We start from the raw sequence: 13,457 nt of genomic DNA, 5'->3' as shown, positions 1-13,457 counted from the left end.
AGACTTGCATTAGCGACGCATTGCCACACGTCGCATCCGTCGTGCGACAGATGCGTCCTGTTTTGGCGGACCGTCGGCACAAAAAAACGTTCCATGTAACTTTTTTTGCGCGTCGTGTCCGCCATTTTCGACCGCGCATGAGCGGCCGAAACTCCGCCCCCTCCTCCCCGGACATTACAATGGGGGAGCGGATGCCTTGAAAAACTGCATCCGCTGCCCCCGTTGTGCTACATTATCACACTGTCCGTCGGGCCGACGGTTTGCGACGGCCCGTACCGACAGACTAGTGTGAAAGTAGCCTAAGGGTATGTTTCCACGGTCAGTAAACGCTGCTTGTTTGACGCTGCAGCGTCAAACAAGCAGCGTCCAGATGTTCCAGCATAGTGGAGGGGATTTTATGAAATCCCGTCTCCACTATGCGTGGAAACCCGCACGCGGCGGCCCTGCGACTCCGGACATGCTGCGCGTCTTTTCAGAACGCAGCATGTCCGTACACCTTGCGGGGACGCAGCGTCCCCGCAAGGCATATCACAGGGCCCTATGGCGAGGGGTGTGATGATCCCGGATGTGTACTGTACACATCCGGCACCATCGCGTCCCATTAAGGGGGCGGGGCTTAGCGCCGAGCGGCTTCGCCGCTGCGGCGATCCCGCCGGCAAACCGTACCGTGGAGCCATACCGTAAGGGTATGTGTCCACGTTCAGGATTGCATCAGGATTTGGTCAGGTAAAATCCTGACCAAATCTGCACCTGAGGTCACTGGCAGGTTACCTGCGTTGTCCTTACGTTTTTTATGCTATGTAAGGACATGCTGCGTTCTTAAAAAACGCACCGCATGTGCATTTTTGCGGGAATTCCGCATGCGTCTTTTAATGCATAGTGGAGACGGGATTTCATGAAGTCCCCTCCACTATGCTGTAACATCTGGACGCTGCTGGTTTGATGCTGCGGCTCTACGCAGCATCAAACACGCAGCGTTTCCTGAACGTGGACACACACCCTCACTATCCATATATCTATCTACATCTATCCATCTCATTCCTTCTATCTATCTCAGGCCGGCGTCACACTTGGCGTAGGAAAATATGGTCCGTTTTTTACGGGCGCAATATGCAGAAATGTTCCCAAAACAGTGTTCTGTATGTAATCCGTTGGCAAGACTTTCATTGGTGGATTTGTTGTGCAATACACTGACAAACGCAACATGCTGCGATTTTCTACGTCCGTAAAATGCGGCTGCGAAATATACGGCAGATAGGAGCTGCCCCATAGAGAAACATTGGTCCGTGTGCAATGCGTTGTTTTTGCGCCTCTCATACGTCCGTAAAACTCTCTAGTGTGACACCGGCCTGCTACCTTCCATCTGTCTATGGGTATGTGCACACGTAGAACGGTCCTCTGCAGATTCTTCCGCAGCGGGTTTTATAAATCTGCAGGGCAAAAACACTGCGTTTTTTCTGCGGATTTACCGCGGTTTTTGTGTGGATTCCACTGCAGTTTTACACCTGCGGTTTTCTATTATGGAGCCGGTGTAAACCGCTGCAGATTCCGCACAAAGAATTGACATGCTGTGGAATAAACAACGCTGCGTTTCCGCGCGTTTTTTTCTGCAGCATGTGCACTGCGGATTGCGTTTCCCATAGGTTTACATTGTACTGTAAACGCATGGAAAACTGCTGCAGACCTGCAGCAAAATCTGCTGCGTGTGAACAGAGCCTATCTGTGTGTAATGGAGTGTGGGTTAGACAAGAAAAGACACCACAACTCTTTTTTTCTGTCAATGGATCTTTATTTAGCTTTCACCAACGCATACAAATCCGCATGGAATAAACGCATCAAAAACCGCACCTGCGTTTACTGGCAAGAGAGGGAAGAATCTGCAGCAGAAATTCCGAAGGGTAATCCGCAGCGTGTGCACATACCCTTATAATTATTACAGTCGCGCTCTGCACTGTTGGTATCCGGAGGCGCACAGTGATTGTCGCCGCTGTCTGTACAGTGTCAGCAGGAAGGTTTCTGACTACAATGATAGGATTATACACAGGAGCGGCCGCCTCCTCCTCACCCGCCGCCGTCCTCACCCGCCGCCGTCCTCACCCGCCGCCGTCCTCACCCGCCGCCGTCCTGTGCTCAAAACCCCCCAGGCCTGAGTGACCACAGCAAACCAGGGTTACCAAGGAGACGCACGTCAGCCAACCGCAGACCGAGGACGCGATGAGACTGCGCCTGTGATTGGACATGCGGCAAGAGGACTGATGTGACGTCAGTTTGGATTGGCTATACTGCGTCTCCACTCTTAACAGGCCTGCAACACGAGAGCGATTGCTGATACCGGGCAGCGGGTGAGAGGTTCTGCGGTGTCCCGGGAGGGCTCCTGATCCGGGGTAACACGGACACTACAGCTCTGTGATATCGTGCACTGAGCCATGTAAACCGCGCGGTCACCCCTAGCAACCGACATTTTCCTTGTGTAGGACTGAAATCGAACGTTGCTGCCATGTTGGTTCCTATGGAAACACTTGTTCCCCCTAATGTGGTTCAGTGACAGGCCTCTGTCTGGAGGTGGTGCTCTAATGTGACAGGCCTCTGTCTGTAGGGGGCGCTTTAATGTGACAGGTCTCTGGAGGTGGCGCTCTAATGTGACAGGTCTCTGGAGGTGGCGCTCTAATGTGACAGGCCTCTGTCTGTAGGTGGCGCTCTAATGTGACAGGCCTCTGTCTGTAGGGGGCGCTTTAATGTGACAGGTCTCTGGAGGTGGCGCTCTAATGTGACAGGTCTCTGGAGGTGGCGCTCTAATGTGACAGGTCTCTGGAGGTGGCGCTCTAATGTGACAGGTCTCTGGAGGTGGCGCTCTAATGTGACAGGTCTCTGGAGGTGGCGCTCTAATGTGACAGGCCTCTGTCTGTAGGTGGCGCTCTAATGTGACACCCCAGTAATGCGCCATAGTGTCAGTGTCCAGCAGCCTCTTATAATGGGGGATTTGCTAAGAATTGTTTCTGTGACATTGCAGCATGAAGTGCACGAATTCTGCGTCTGTGGCGGCAGCTGAACTCTGCGCCTGGTCTGAGCGCGGCCGCGGTACATTCACGTGTCCATGCTCAGTCGTATTTTACATTTCATGTTACAGTCACATTTCTCGCCGTCCTCTGCCCTGAACTAACAGCTTTACACTGTGTTCCACATTATTATGCACAAAGAGTTTAGGAGTGATAAGGTTAGAATTTTTTTGTTTGTCATTTAAACTCATTGATGGTGATGTGTGTCAGGGATCTTTAGGGTATGTTTCCATGTTCAGGATTGCATCAGGATTTGATAAGGATTTTTCATCAGTATTTGTAAGCCAAAACCAGGAGTGGGTGATAAATGCAGAAGTGGTGCATATGTTTCTATTATACATTTCCTCTAATTGTTCCACTCCTGGTTTTGGATTACAAATACTGATGGAAAATCCTGACCAAATCCTGATGCAATCCTGAACGTGGAAACATACCATTATATCACTGAAAGCAATTGCAGATACCTGTGCAAATTAGTTTGGCAGGTGCGTCCAAATAAAGGCAAGACTACTTAAGAAGGCTGTTCCACATTATTAAGCAGCCTACATTTTTTGCCAAAATGGGAAAGAAAAAGGATGTGTCGGCTGCTGAGAAGCAACAAATTGTGGAGTATTTAGGTCAAGGCATGACTACAATCAACATTGCCAAGACACTTCATCGTGATCATCGCACAATCAAGAAGTATGTAGCTGATTCCCAGCACACACGTGTGCGTGCTGATAAGGAAAAATTGAGGACTCTTTCCAACAGGCAATTGCGTAAGGTTAAAAGAGCAGCTGCAAAAATGCCTTGTCATAGCAGCAGACAGGTTTTTGAAGCTGCTGGTGCCTCCAACGTCCCCAGAACAACAAGATGCAGGGTCCTTCAGAGGTGCGTAAGCCATCCTGTCCACCTCTATCCACTGCACACAAGCAGAAACAGCTCCAGTGGGCCAAACGATACATGAAGACTGACTTCCAAACTGTTTTGTTCACCGATGAGTGCCGTGCAATGCTCGATGGTCCAGATGGATGGAGTGGAGGATGGCTGGTTGATGGACACCCCATGAAAACACGGCTAAGGCGCCAACAAGGAGGAGGTGGAGTAATGTTTTGGGCTGGAATCATGGGGAGAGAGATTGTCGGCCCCTTTATGATCCCTGAAGGGGTAAAGATGAACTCCATAATCTATGTGGAGTTTCTAAAACAACACTTCCTGCCATGGTTCAAGAGGAAGAACCGTGCTTTCCGCAGCAAGATCATTTTCATGCATGATAATGCACCGTCTCATGCTGCAAAAAACACATCTGCATCTCTGGCTGCTATGGGCATAAAAGAGGACAAACTTATGGTGTGGCCACGATCTTCCCCTGACCTCAACCCCATTGAGAACCTCTGGAGTATCATCAAAAGGAGAGTGTCTATGATGGCGGGAGGCAGTTCACATCTAAGCAACAGCTCTGGGAGGGTATTCTGTCCACATGCAAAACAATTGAAGCAGAAACCATCCAAAAACTGACAAATTCAATGGACGAGAGAGTTCAGAAGCTTCTTTCGAACAAGGGGTCCTATGTGCAAATGTAACATCACCTAGAATAAAGTTTCACTTGAAAACTGTTTGATTTTATTTTGTAATAAGCTGATAATGCTTATAACTTCACAATTGACCATTTTCTTGTTAAAAAAAAAAAAAAAGGTTGAAAACTCTGCTGTGCATAATAATTTGGAACATGCATTTTGAGTGTTTATTTTTTTTTAAAAGATACTGTTTTCATAGGCAGTTTGTTCCAAAACATTGCAATTATACTAGAATAGTAGATGACTGGAATATAACAATGACTGCAATTCAGATAGGTAATTTAGAGAAAATATGAGGAAATATTATTTGCATAATAATTTGGAACACAGTGTATATCCCTATAAGACAGGTCCGATCCGGAGACGTGCGGCCGGGGATGGCAGAAGTAACACGGACAATGGATGCAGCATGTATGATGGTCCTGCTGCAGAGTAACCTCACATCTGTGTGCTCTCCCATAGGATGGCCTCCACGGTCCTCGGCGTGGGCACCGGGGTGTTTGTGATCGCTGTGATCTGGGTGGTCACCCTGCTGATGTGCATCGTTCTGTCTCGAGCGTCTGGAGCAGCGCGGTAAGATCCATGGTACTCGCTAATAAGAGTCTGTATTACTGAAGCAGTCATGGTCATGTGCTCCCCAAATGAAGATGATGCAGATCGCTTCACAGGACCTGGTCCAGCAGCCATGTCAGACGGTACTTGTGATGGATGACACCAGCGATATCACGCAGAATCCGTCCACTGCCACCACATGTGACGATCTCGCCACCCCGCCTAACATCACTATTACATCAGCGAGATCACGTGGTATGGTCTCCTCACTTATCCCAACATGACGTTCCACACCCCCTGGGGACACATAGGTCAACGTGGTGCAATTTTACACACACCCCAGACACACGGGTCCAGGGAGGCACAGGGAGTGAGAGAGGATGTGGCCCATGCAGTCACTGACGTGGCATCACACTCGCTCACAACCCTGACAGGCTGAGAGGTACCTTTCACTAGCACCAGTGAAACAGAGCGCTGCTAGCTCAGTAGGACTGCCATCCGTTCCTCGTTCGATATAAGCCCGATCCGTTAACGGGATTATATCAGGCCAGAAACCAGCCCCAGTAGCATGGAAAGTTAAGCCGAGAAACGGACGTGTGGAACAATATAAAAGAGCAGCTCAAGATGAAATTATATATTTAATCACCTTAAGGGTATGTGCACACGTCCGGATTTCTTGCAGAAATTTCCTGAAGAAAACCGGAAATTTTCTGCAAGAAATCCGCATTTTTTTTTTGTGTTTTTTTCCCGTTTTTTTCCCGTTTTTTTAGCATTCTGCAAGCGTAATTAGCTTGCAGAATGCTAAAGTTTTCCAAGAAATCTGTAGCATCGCTTGGAAAACTGACTGACAGGTTGGTCACACTTGTCAAACATACTGTTTGACAAGTGTGACCAACTTGTTACTATAGATGCTGCTTATGCAGGATCTATAGTAAAAGATAGAATGTTTAAAAATAATTAAAAAAAATAAAAAATGGTTATACTCACCCAGACGATCTCCTCAGCGGCGTCCGTTCCTATAGATGCCGGTGTGGTTCAGGACCTGTGATGACGTCACTGTCTTGTGATTGGTCGCGTGACCGCTCATGTGACTCACGCGACCAATCACAAGACAGTGACGTCATCACAGGTCCTGAACCACACCATCTATAGGAACCGAAGAGAGAGCATGCACCGGAGAGGCGGGAACACTTCGGGGTCCATCAAAGGGTGAGTATAGGACTATTTTTTATTTTAATTCTTTTTTTTTGACCAATTATATGGTGCCCAGTTCGTGGAGGAGAGTCTCCTCTCCTCCACCCTGGGTACCAACCGCACATAATCTGCTTACTTCCCGCATGGTGTGCACAGCCCCGTGTGGGAGGTAAGCCGATCAATGCACTCCTAGGTGTGCGGAATCCCCACAATTCCGCATTTTTAATGAACATGTTGCTTTTTTTTTCGCGATGCGATTTTTTTCGCGGAAAAAAATGCAACATTTGCACAAAAAATGCGGAATACCCTGTAAATAATAGGAGGCATATGTAAGCGTTTTTTTCGCGTTTTTATAGCGAAAAAACGCGAAAAATCCTGAACGTGTGCACATGGCCTAAGGGTACGCTAGACCAGAGGTGTCAAACTGCATTCCTCGAGGGCCGCCAACAGGTCATGTTTTCAGGATTTCCTTAGCATTCCACAAGGTGCTGGAATCATTCTGTGCAGGTGATTAAATTATCACCTGTGCAATACAAGGAAATCCTGAAAACATGACCTGTTGGCGGCCCTCGAGGAATGCAGTTTGACACCTCTGCGCTAGACAACACACTATGTACACAATGGTTATACATATACAATATCGGGTACGCTAGACAATACTCCATGTACACAATGGTTATACATATACAATGGTCAGATATGCAAATACAGATAGTGGTAGGACAAAAGGTATAAGCAGAATGTCAATTACTGTGTTGATGTTCGACTGTGTGGGTGCTGGGCGGCATGGAGCATGGGCCGCCAGCTGTCTCCCTGGTACCTGTTCAGCACGTTACTTGATGCGGCACCCACTTTCAAATTGACCAGCAAGCATACCAGTGAGAGGGACCACATAGCTTTACACTAGCCTTTGGGTCACTCCCTTCCTGCCATCTGGGCTGAACCTAAATCTCCTCTTGCCTCTGGCAGCTAAAAACTCCAAAACCTAAGAGAAGTCATAATTCTTTAATAGACAGTCCTAGGGAGGCAGTTCTGGTGCCATCAGATCCAGCCAAGTCCCCACTATGCGTTAAGACCAAACACCCCATTGCTATCTGGTTTTTACTGGCTATTCTATGTATCTCCATACCCCTGCGTGATAGAACAGGTTGAGACCCAGCCGGGCATTCGCCATGTTCTGGGGATCTCGGAAATATACACAATGTACGGCTACGATGTATAGTATCTCCATAACACCTTATGGAATTATAGCTGACTCAACAAAACAGTTTAGACCTCATGGTATCCACATGGCAAGTAAGTCTGCAGGGACCGGATGTCAGATTGTAAAGAAATCTTGGGAGAGATGCTCTTTCCTTATATCTTTTTTGCTACTATTATTGTTGTCTTCCAGGTTTTCAAGCCTCGCTCTGCTCCTCCTGGCAGTGATCATTACTCTTATTCTGGTATTTTTTCCCCGAGCGAGCGAAACGCCCTCTCCAGAAAAAGAAGTTCAGGTATTTCATCTGATCCTCCTCTGACATTACATATATACTAGCCCCAGTGCACTCAGCGAGATACTGAAATGTACATGGGTGATCGCGCCTTATTGTTCAGTCTGGTCTTCTGGGGAAGCTGCGGATAAGGAGGCGTGCGTTACTGATACAGTGGGGGAAATAAGTATTTGATCCCTTTCTGATTTTGAAAGTTTGTCCACTGACAAAGTCATGAACAGTCTATAATTTTAAGGGTAGGTTAATTTTAACATTATAGAATATCAAAAATAAAATCCAGAAAATCACATTGAATAAATTTTATATACATTTATTTGCATTTTGCAGTGAGAAACAAGTATTTGATCCCTCTGGCAAACAAGACTTAATACTTGGTGGTAAAACCCTTGTTGGCAAGCACAGCAGTCAGACGTTTTTTGTGGTTGATGATGAGGTTTGCGCACATGTCAGGAGGAATTTTGGTCCACTCCTCTTTGCAGATCATCTCTAAATCAAAAAGATTTTGAGGCTGTCGCTTGGCTTGCTTCAACTCCCTCCATAAGTTTTCTATGGGATTAAGGTCTGGAGACTGGCTAGGCCACTCCATGACCTTAATGTGCTTCTTTTTGAGCCACTCCTTTGTTGCCTTGGCTGTATGTTTTGGGTCATTGTCTTACTGGAAGACCCAGCCACGTGACATTTTTAATGTCCTGGTGGAGGGAAGGAGGTTGTCCCTCTGGATTTTACGGTACATGGCTCCATCCATTCTCCCATTGATGCGGTGAAGTAGTCCTGTGCCCTTAGTAGAGAAACACCCCCAAAACATAATGTTTCCACCTCCATGCTTGACAGTGAGGATGGTGTTCTTTGGGTCATAGGGAGCATTTCTCTTCCTCCTCGAGGAGCATCCTTGGGGGGAGGGGGTGATATGTGCAAGACGAGGCCGATATAAACATGAGTTATATTGCATAAATAAATAAATATGCTCACATTATTATAAGAATACATTGTGATTTTGGAAATAACCTTTTAAATGGTTAAAATTGCAACTTTACTATTTACCGAATATTGAAAAATTGAAAACAGTTCTGCATTTCACAAAATTTTGTTGTATATTTGTATAGTGAACTAACGATGGGTGATGGATGCTATAATGTGCAGCATCTGGGATCCAGGAGCCGTTTTGATTTCTAGCTACTTTCTTAGTAATAATATTATACGGCTTAACGTTAGGATTTCGTAGAAGCATTAATATTATGTGATTCTCCTCTTTCGGATGAAAAGTTACCCACATTTCCCTCACAATACACATGGCCAGAATCCAAAGCAAAATATGCGGGATTGCTCGTTATGTAAATATGGGGTGCCCGCAGCCGGAGATTACAGGTCACTGGATCAGAAATAAACAGAAAATGAACGCAGGTATCTGTGGCCGATTTATCTCCCGGTGACCACCGCACTCGTCTGAGAACTAATTATAAGATTTGTGTTCCTCCCATCCCCCTCCCCCTTTTCCATCTCGCAGCACTAGGGCTCTATCAATAATACATGACTAGGGCTTTATGCGCTGAAGGTCCACTAATTGGCTAATTAAAAAGCGAAACGCGTTGCCCAGACAAACATGTCATCCACAAGAGACTTGTTCTGTGCCGAAGCCAAGGTCAGGCGTAATATGGACTCCTTAGAATGACCTTTCGTGTTGCAGCAGTGTGTTGGCCCGGTCCCTGGAGCCAGTTTACAGCTAAGGATAGCTCAGGAGATCACCTCTTATGTGTTCACACTTGTTTCATGCCCGGCAAAATAACTCTTATTAGGCTTCTGCTGACTTTCTTTCATCAGCATCCTGCTAGGGGTGGAAAGTGTCTGTATTTGCTGCATCGGGGGGGGCGGTGAGACTATACTGACCTCAAGAATATTAGCAGTGAAGAGTAGACGGTCATTATGTACACCTCCACTGGTTATGGGGGAGTGTACAGTTACCAGGTACACCACCACTGGTTATGGGGAGCGTACAGTTACCAGGTACACCACCACTGGTTATGGGGAGCATACAGTCATCAGGTACACCGCCACTGGTTATGGGGAGCGTACAGTCATCAGGTACACCGCCACTAGTTATGAGGAGTGTTCAGTCATCAGGCACACCGCCGCTGGTAATGGGGAGCGTACAGTCATCAGGTACACCACCACTGGTTATGAGGAGTGTTCAGTCATCAGCTACATAATATCTGGTTATGAGGCGTGGACGATCATTAGGTACACCGCCACTGGTTATAAGGAGTTTTGGTCATTAGGTACACCACCACCAATATGAGGATCGTGCAGTGATTATGTACACCACCATTCATTTGAGGAGTGTACAGTGATCAGCTACACCGCCACCAGTTATGCGGAGTGGACGGTGATCAGGTACACACACCACCACCGGTTAGGATTGAATGGTTATTAGGTATGCAATCACGGGTTTAAGGTAGTGGATGGTTAGCAGATATACCAGTTATGAGTCTGGTCAGTAGCTACACCACCACCGGTATAAGTAGGTGTATGTGGTCAGTAGATACACCACCACCGGTATGAGGAGTGTGTGGTCAGTAGATCCTCCACCGGTATGAGGAGTGTGTGTGTGATCACTAGATACACCACCACCGGTATGAGGAGTGTGTGTGGTCAGTAGCTACACCACCACCGGTATGAGAAGTGTGTGGTCAGTAGATACACCACCACCACCGGTATGAGGAGTGTGTGTGGTCAGTAGCTACACCACCACCGGTATGAGGAGTGTGTGGTCAGTAGATACACCACCACCACAGGTATGAGGAGTGTGTGGTCAGTAGATACACCACCACCACCGGTATGAGGAGTGTGTGTGGTCAGTAGATAGACCACCACCGGTATGAGGAGTGCGTGTGGTCAGTAGATAGACCACCACCGGTATGAAGAGTGCGTGTGGTCAGTAGATAGACCACCACCGGTATGAAGAGTGCGTGTGGTCAGTAGATAGACCACCACCGGTATGAAGAGTGCGTGTGGTCAGTAGATAGACCACCGCCGGTATGAGGAGTGTGTGTGATCACTAGATGCACCACCACCACCGGTATGAGGAGTGTGTGTGATCACTAGATACACCACCACCACCGGTATGAGGAGTGTGTGTGATCACTAGATACACCACCACCACCGGTATGAGGAGTGTGTGTGTGTGTGATCACTAGATCCACCACCGGTATGAGGAGTGTGTGATCAGTAGATACACCACCACCGGTATAAGGAGTGTGTGTGTGGTCAGTAGATACACCACCACCGGTATAAGGAGTGTGTGTGTGGTCAGTAGATACACCACCACCGGTATAAGGAGTGTGTGTGGTCAGTAGATACACCACCACCGGTATGAGGAGTGTGTGGTCAGTAGATCCACCACCGGTATGAGGAAGTGTGTGGTCAGTAGCTACACCACCACGGGTATGAGGAGTATGTGGTCAGTAGATCCACCACCACCGGTATGAGGAGTGTGTGGTAAGTAGATACACCGCCACCGGTATGAGGAGTGTGCATGGTCAGTAAATACACCACCACCGGTATGAGGAGTGTGTGTGGTCAGTAGATCCACCACCGGTATGAGGAGTGTGTGGTCGGTAGTTAGATCACCACCGGTATAAGGAGTGTGTGTGGTCAGTAGATCCACCACCACCACCGGTATGAGGAGTGTGTGGTCAGTAGATACACCACCACCGGTATGAGGAGTGCGTGTGGTCAGTAGCTACACCACCACTGGTATGAGGAGTGTGTGGTCAGTAGATCCACCACCGGTATGAGGAGTGTGTGGTCAGTAGATCCACCACCGGTATACGGAGTGTGTGTGGTCAGTAGATCCACCACCACCACCGGTATGAGGAGTGTGTGGTCAGTAGATCCACCACCACCGGTATGAGGAGTGTGTGGTCAGTAGCTACACCACCACCGGTATGAGGAGTGTGTGGTCAGTAGATCCACCACCACCCCCAGTATGAGGAGTGTGTGGTCAGTAGATCCACCACCACCACCCCCGGTATGAGGAGTGTGTGGTCAGTAGATCCACCACCACCCCCGGTATGAGGAGTGTGTGGTCAGTAGATCCACCACCACCACCGGTATGAGGAGTGTGTGGTCAGTAGATCCACCACCGGTATACGGAGTGTGTGTGTGTGGTCAGTAGATCCACCACCACCACCACCGGTATGAGGAGTGTGTGGTCAGTAGATCCACCACCACCCCCGGTATGAGGAGTGTGTGGTCAGTAGATCCACCACCACCCCCGGTATGAGGAGTGTGTGGTCAGTAGATCCACCACCACCCCCGGTATGAGGAGTGTGTGGTCAGTAGATCCACCACCACCCCCGGTATGAGGAGTGTGTGGTCAGTAGATCCACCACCACCCCCGGTATGAGGAGTGTGTGGTCAGTAGATCCACCACCACCCCCGGTATGAGGAGTGTGTGGTCAGTAGATCCACCACCACCCCCGGTATGAGGAGTGTGTGTGGTCAGTAGATCCACCACCACCCCCGGTATGAGGAGTGTGTGGTCAGTAGATCCACCACCACCCCCGGTATGAGGAGTGTGTGGTCGGTAGTTACACCACCACCGGTATGAGAAGTGTGTGGTCGGTAGATACACCACCACCGGTATAAGGAGTGTATGTGGTCAGTAGATCCACCACCGGTATGAGGAGTGTGTGTGGTCAGTAGATACACCACCACCGGTATGAGGAGTCTTTCATGAGACGGATCTGACACTGCCTTAGTTTTTCTCTGTTCCTGTGACATCAGAGCATTGACACTGAAGGTTGCCTTTATAAAGGATCTGTCCTTGGCGTTGCTCAGGTAAAGCTTCTTGTCCCAGGTGTCCTGTGAATGCATTACTGACATGCTCATACATCTGTGCTTCTCCTGACCATGTCGCGTGCACTGACATTCCCACGTTCTCTGTCTTGTAGATCGTTGACTCCTTCTTCATTGGCCGCTACGTCCTCCTGTCCATAATCAGTGTCATCTTCCTTGGAAGCGTCTTCCTGGCCGTCAGCTCCTGGGTCCTGGAACCAGTCTATGCCAAACCTCTGCGGGTTCGGTGACATTCAGGGAGTGATGGCAGCTTTTTGTGTCATTTGTACTTTTTATAATATTTATATTTGATACTTGTTTACAAAACATTTATATAAGAATAAATCTTTTTTTTTTTCCCTGGGCAGAAGGGTCATTTGTTTTTCATTATTTTTATGTTCTACAGAACAGACATGAGCACCATGGGGTGAGAAATCCCAGCATCTTAAAGGGGTTGTCCAGAGCCACTCACAATGGCGTACACATTCTGGGCCATGTGCGGGATCGGCCGCCATCATGAACATATTTTGGCAGGCCCATATCAAGCGTAATTTATTATATCATTGACATAATATTTTAACCACATGTCACAAATTAAAAATTTTTCTTTATGTACAGACAGGTTGTCAACCATATTAAGAGATTTGCAAATGTTTTTGGCAACGTTTTGTTCCCTAGCAGCTTATAAAACTTAATATCTTTTTATCTGTGGTTGGATCAGTATCATCTTACAGTATATGTTAATAATACAGATACATGATAAGATTCTATCT

At 47.8% G+C, this 13,457-nt stretch overlaps 1 protein-coding gene across 2 annotated transcripts; it reads left to right on the top strand.

Annotated features, from left to right (window-relative positions):
* Positions 1 to 2,207: 2,207 nt before the first annotated feature.
* On the top strand, positions 2,208 to 13,048 carry TMEM218 (transmembrane protein 218). Of its 2 annotated transcripts, none has more exons than XM_077249599.1 (4): positions 2,208 to 2,342; positions 5,075 to 5,185; positions 7,752 to 7,854; positions 12,801 to 13,048. In XM_077249599.1, exons 2-4 carry the CDS (start codon positions 5,076 to 5,078, stop codon positions 12,933 to 12,935), a joined length of 348 nt encoding a protein of 115 aa, XP_077105714.1. In that variant the 5' UTR covers positions 2,208 to 2,342; position 5,075; the 3' UTR covers positions 12,936 to 13,048. The 2 variants fall into 2 exon arrangements, with proteins under 2 accessions (XP_077105714.1, XP_077105715.1); XM_077249600.1 differs by having other exon boundaries at positions 2,303 to 2,384.
* Positions 13,049 to 13,457: the final 409 nt, after the last annotated feature.

Source organism: Ranitomeya variabilis, chromosome 4 (genome assembly GCF_051348905.1).
Source record: "Ranitomeya variabilis isolate aRanVar5 chromosome 4, aRanVar5.hap1, whole genome shotgun sequence".
NCBI lineage: Eukaryota > Metazoa > Chordata > Amphibia > Anura > Dendrobatidae > Ranitomeya > Ranitomeya variabilis.
The sequence above is the reverse complement of the archived record's forward strand: the minus strand, read 5'-3'. Positions and strand labels throughout refer to the sequence as shown.

Bases quoted from the DNA above. Each gene is read 5' to 3' on its own strand.
- TMEM218 (XM_077249599.1), top strand. From the start codon at position 5,076: ATGGCCTCCACGGTCCTCGGCGTGGGCACCGGGGTGTTTGTGATCGCT. The intron at 5,186-7,751 runs GTAAGATCCATG...GTTGTCTTCCAG, and splicing joins CGAGCGTCTGGAGCAGCGCG to GTTTTCAAGCCTCGCTCTGC. The intron at 7,855-12,800 runs GTATTTCATCTG...TCTGTCTTGTAG, and splicing joins CTCCAGAAAAAGAAGTTCAG to ATCGTTGACTCCTTCTTCAT.